Source organism: Microcaecilia unicolor, chromosome 5 (assembly GCF_901765095.1).
Source record: "Microcaecilia unicolor chromosome 5, aMicUni1.1, whole genome shotgun sequence".
Taxonomy (NCBI): Eukaryota; Metazoa; Chordata; class Amphibia; order Gymnophiona; family Siphonopidae; genus Microcaecilia; species Microcaecilia unicolor.
Genome location: NC_044035.1, coordinates 108,328,275 through 108,334,274, shown reverse-complemented (window position 1 = coordinate 108,334,274; position 6,000 = coordinate 108,328,275). Strand labels below are relative to the sequence as shown.

The 6,000-nt window shown below is 43.6% G+C and overlaps 1 protein-coding gene across 1 annotated transcript in view; it reads right to left on the bottom strand.

Annotated features, from left to right (window-relative positions):
- Positions 1 to 5,318: 5,318 nt before the first annotated feature.
- WDFY4 (WDFY family member 4) overlaps positions 5,319 to 6,000 on the bottom strand; it is a 593,767-nt gene continuing 593,085 nt past the window's right edge. The window contains exon 63 of the mRNA XM_030203170.1: positions 5,319 to 5,999. Within this exon, the coding sequence (XP_030059030.1) occupies positions 5,936 to 5,999 (64 nt within the window). The 3' untranslated portion in view covers positions 5,319 to 5,935. The remainder of the gene's footprint in view (position 6,000) is intronic.

Below are 6,000 nucleotides of genomic sequence, written 5' to 3'. Positions count from 1 at the left end.
GACGTAATTGCCTAATGTGCGGTAATTGTATGCGCCATATATAGACTCAGGCCCTTAGGGGGGCAATTCTATAAAGGACACCAACAGTTAGGCATAAGGGACTACATTCTATATATGGCATCATAAAAATTGGCACAAAAAATATGCCTAGGCGTATTCTATAAACGACGCCTAGGGCCTATCCACATGACTAAATCTAGTTGTGGGAATTTATGCCAAGTAAAACTTGGTGTAAATGTCAGCAATTGAGGGCTCCTTTTACTAAGCTGTGGTAATAGGGGGCCTGTGCTAGCATCAGCATGTGTTTTTGATATATGCTGAGGCCCCCTTTTACTGCAGTGGGTAAAAGGCTGTCTTTTTTTTCCCCGAAAGGAAATGGCCGTGTGGTAAGTGAACCACTTGCTGCATGGCCATTTCGGGGGAAAGCAATTACCACCACCCATTGAGGAGGCAGTAAGGGCTCCTGTTCTAACCTGGCGGTAACCGAGCAGCAGGTGGCGCTGCCTGATTACCACTGGGTAAGCCCGGGTGCTACAAAATTCAAAATATTTTTGTAGAGCCGGGGGTGGGAACTACCAACAGGCTCCTGCGGCAGTAAAAGGGCTCCTTAGTTATGTGCAGAGCGGGTGTATTCTATAACAGCACGCATCATTTTTAGAAATGCCCACGATCCACCCATTCCACACCCACGGCCTTTCCCCCTTTTAGGCAGCACACATTAGAATTTACGCATATCACTTTATAGAATACGCTTAGCAAGCCATAGAGCTTCAATAATTGCCTGTTATTTGGCAATTATCAGTGCTGATCAGCTTGTTAAGATAATTATGATGTGTGCACAATATAAAATACATCCTGAAATGCGCACACAAAGTGAATGGGCTGTGTTGGCATTACTGCACCGCCAGCCGCTAGCGCAGCTTAATAAACAGGGGGGATAAAGTGCAAAGAGTGGCAGCGCTTTCAGCATATATATAGCTAATTTTCAATGAGAAATCACTATGGACTTGTAAAATCGTATAAAAAATGCAGCAGAAGCTATTTTTTTTTTTTTTAAACAAAACTAAAGAAAGGCATCAAAAACATATGCCTCATTTCTTTTGCATTTAATTTTGCTTACCATTCAAGTCTATGAGCCATTAAAGTCTATGTGAAAACAGAAGGACTGGGTCAATCCCTTACAAGCAAGTTTCCAACCAGCCAACCCCAGCTTGTCCCACTGTGAAACCAATACAGAAGCTAAGATAGCCACCATATTCAGTCAGTCACTTGTGTGAGCATTTTCAGAGACTGAAGACACACTGTGAGAAACACTACAGATGTCAGCCTGGCCGGTTTTCATAAAGGTCAGCTGGCAAAACAAAAAAAAAACATCAATGGAAGTGCTTGTTTTCTGCTGACCGCCAGCCTCCTGACCCACTGAGGGTTGTTTTCTACTTCTCCTTCACAGTTGGAATCTCATTTTGTTTGGAGTTCCAATTGCCTGGCTCTTCTAAAAATATACTCTGCCAAGTTCCTAACTGCCACCCACGAATAAAAATGTCATTGTTTGAAGCATGGGACTTTGTATGTATGGATCCCTGAATGGTTCAAAATCAACTGTTTGAACTGCACAGGCTCTGTGTGGTCTCATTAGCTAACAGTTGACTCATGCAAGATTAGGTATATGCAGTCCCATGATTTAAACATTATAGGTTTCAATTGCAGACAGTGCTGTGCTGCAGGAGTGAGGAGGCGAACTGCCAGGCAATCCTAATTTGGAAACAAGTGCTGGCTCTGGGCCATTGGGATAGTCACTGCATGGAGGAAGAAAAATATAAAGATCTGATGTGAAATGAAAGCAGAGACTGGGGTGCGGAGGAGAGCAGAGAAAGGATGAGATAGCACTGTAGGAACTCAGGGAGTAAGGAATATGTAAGAAGGAAAGGAAGGAATGGAGATTCAGGGCTTTGTGGGGAAAACAAGGGAAGAACTTGGAGGTTGTAGAAGAAAAACATAGTCTCAGCTTGGGTAGAAGAATGGGAAGTTAGATAGAATATGGAAGGAAAGCAGGGTACTCAAGTGACTGAGTGGGAATTTGGAGGAAAGAGTACCTAGCAATTATTTGTAGAAGAGTGAAAGTGTGAGATGGGGGTAAGAGAATGGGAAAGAAGAGTAGGGAGGGAGGGAGGGAGGGAGGGGAGTAACTCCTGATATAAAGGGCTTAGAAAACTGGAGAGAGGGTAAGAGGTGTTAAAAGAGATGGATCTCTGAAGGGGGTTGAAAGGGTAGAAATGAGGCTGGGGAGATGGCAAAAAGAGGGATAATAAAAGGATGATTAGGGGGTAACGGACTGAAGAATGAGCTGAAAGCCAAGAAGGGAGAGGAAGTGAGCAACAGGAAAGGAGCTGGGGTGAGTGATGGGATGGCAGAGAAAGGTTGATGAGAGTCGGGAGGGAGGGGGGTGAGCACAGAGGGTAGAATAGGGAACAAGGGAGTGAACCAGGAGGTGGAAAGGAAAGGAACAGGGGACATGGCAGGAGGAGGGGAAAGGATGGGGATGGAGAAGGGAAGGGGGTGTGGTGGCTGGTGAGATTTTCTCTTTCAAAAAGTTGGTAACTCTAAAAGATAGAGGAAACGTAAAAAAAAAAAAAAATTCAGAGAATGTGGCATCATTGTGTCAGTGCTGGGTACTGTGTTGAAGTGAAGCTACAACTTTTGAGCCCCAAGCTCAGCTTGCAGATTTGATACTTTAGGCAGAGAGTATATCGGCAAGGTGACTGAGAAAGTAGACCATAGACACCAGATGAGCTTTTCCAGCACATGTCTTTAGGAAAGGCATATAGTTGGACAGAGATTGTGAATGTGTTTTCAGCGTTCACTATGACAGCTTGCTGTTGTCATGTACACAGACCAGCACAGCAGAAGCCATTTCTAGAATTCAGAGTTAATAATCAGAATATATAGTCAACAGTATACTACAGTTTCTATGACAAAAGCAAATGTGTGTGTTCACTAACTCTCTTGTTGATTGTGATCCCAAACCCCTAGTGACAGCGCCAGATCCCTGGGAGGGTCACAGAAAATACAGTGGAAAAACCCCCACCTGAGAAAACAGGTATTAGATCCCTGGAAAGCCCCATATGAAAGGAATAGCTATGAAACTTGAGGGACAGGCAGTTGAAAGAGGACATAAGAATCTGTGATGGTTCTCTGCACCTCTTAAGGTCCCTGTGACTGTTGAAACCACTGTTGGTTCTGTTTTGCCTAAGTTCATGCCATTCTGGCTGTTGATGCCTACTCTTTTCCTGCTACTCTGCCAATCTCATGGTGCAGTACCTTGCTGTTCTACTGCCATGGTCATTACTCAAAATGTCAGGGTGTTGATGCCACTCTTCTTGCTTCCTTATCCTTCACTGTTCTTGCGGTGTTTTGCCTACCTCTTGGGGTGCTCAGTACTTGCTGGCTTGGCCCTTGTACCTTGAGGTATTGATACCTCGGGCTTGGGTTCATGGATGGCACTTGTGTCATCCTGTGCAACAATATGACAGAAGGACGTAGGAAAGTAGCCAGGGCATTACTGCCTCCAGCTGTGTTGGCCCTCACTAATGTGGTTATTTTGGAAGCCCTGTTTGCAATTTACATGTTTAAATACTGGCATTTATACTTGTATCCTGGCAGCGGTATACCTACCTTAGGTGTTATAGCAGGAAGTGACATTGTGGTTCCTAAATATACAGGGGTTCCTTTCTAAGCATATGTGCAGTAACTCATACCTCTGTTCTTCCAAGGTACATCCTGAGCCCTGGAACATGGGAATTAACATTCAGCATATAGAGGTATACAGAGAGTTGGGCACTGTTTTCTGCAGAATACACACTGCACACAGCACTTCCTTCTTTTTTTCAATCCTCGAGTCCTTCCAGCCTCTGGTAGACGTTTCAGTGCTTCCCTAGCTTTTTTTTTTCGTGTTAGATTAATCCGTGTTCGCACTGCCAGCTGCACAGAGATTTGTGTGGCATGTTTTTGAAAATGTAGATGCACCTGGATCTTGAAAACATTCAGAAACACTGTTTTAGTGCGTTGAGAAGAGTTTTAGAAGATTTATTTTTCCTGTAGAAAATGGGAGTCCTTTGAATGGGCATTCTTGCCACTTTTAAAGGCTGCTGAGCTCTTCTCAAAGTATCTGGGATGTTGAGGTCACTTTTGTTGTTACTTTGCCACTTTTATGGATCCCTGTAACTGTTCAACTCTCTTCTAGTGTTATTCTGCCCCTCTCTTAGAGCCTTAGGGTTCTTCTCCCACTGGTGGTGCTGCTTTGCCTCTCTTGTGCCATGGGTGTTCATACTACTGTTTGACCATTTTACCTAGGGTTACAATATGTCCAGATTTCCCTGGACATTTCCTCCTTTTCAGGGGACTGTCAGGGGTTTGGGAAGTTTTTTCCAGCCAGCCCATTTTTCCGTGTTTCTAGGCTGGTAAGCGGGAGGGCAGGCTGGCCTTTTTCCTTCTCTCCCCTCCTCCCCCTGAACCTACCATAGCACACCCTGGTGGTCTAATGACCTCTTCAGGGAAGGAAAGAACCAAACTCTTTCCCGTCCACTGCTGATGAACTCGCCGCTGCTGCAGCCGCCTTCTTGAAAATGGTTGTCGAGACTTCAAGTGGTGGCCTCGTGAGAATTTGCAGAGGTCTTGCAAAGAATGACTTTCTTTCCTGCCCTGAAGAGGCCACTAGACCACCATGGCTGTGAGGTAGGCCCGGGAGGGGAGGGGGATGGAGAAAAGGGGACAAGCTGCTCATGGATGGGAGGGAGAGAAGGAGACAAGCTACTTGTGGATAGGAGGGATAGAAGGGGATAAGTTGCACATGGATCAGATGGAGAGAAGGGGACAAGCTGCTCGTGGATGGGAGGGAAAGGAAAGGGGGACATGCTGTTCCTGGACGTTTGCTTTTGTGGAAATGTACATTGTTTTCTAATGTTGTATTTAGACTGTGGAAGAAAATGCATTTCAGTTACTTTTACCAGTATTTTCACTGCTTAGAGAATCTGGCTTTCTTGGTGGGGTCTGTGGTGGGTGCAAGGCTGGGGTAGGCCAGGGCGGGGCAGCATTTTATTTTTTTTGTGTCCTCTTTTTTGTATCCGTAAATATGGTAACCCTAATTTTACCCCACTCTTGGTGCCTTGGGGTGCTGTTGTGTATGCTTACAAGTTTCATAACATTTTGATGGAAAACCCAATGTTAGAGCCAAAAGTAGGGAGAACTGCTTCCACCATTGACTTTAATGGAAAATTCAATACATAACAAAATGAAATATACAAGATAATTTGGAAAACAAAGCATGTGAAATGACAGAAAAAGGTAAATGATAAAATTTACTTCCTTACATATCCCTACAAAGTATCTGCTTAGCTTTTCTTTGAAAATGAGAGTCAAAGACACTTGGTAAAGGTATTGTTCAGTCTTGAAAATGTACATTAATATAACTTTTGTTGCCTTAATGATTTTTTACAGTTCACATTATTTCTGTGGATATGGTTTCATGCATAGGAATAAGTCAACATATTTCAAATGCAGGTAATACATTTAAATACCTATTAGTCAAGTGCAGTCCAAATACTTAGTTCCAGTTTTACATAATGAATGCCAAACAACATACCATGACTTAGGAATGAGGTTCATTACAATCATGGTATTCAAAGAAGTAATCCATTTGGGGACACTGCCACCCAGAGTGATATTTTTCCTCTTCTGCCGTAAGCATTATGTTGTATAAAGATTTCTTCGACAACAAGCTCACACACCAGAAGTCAGTTATTATTTTGTCTTCTCACCTATCCGGGTACAAATCATCTCTTTCCTTCACACTTTGATGGACAAATTCATTGTCTTTGCCTCCTATGCATTCGTAGACTGAGCACCTTCTTCTTATGCCATACATAGATTCTTTCTATTATCAATCCATGCTCCAATAGTAAAGCTTTCCTCTCTCATCTCCGACTAAGAGCTTTGTGTGATTTC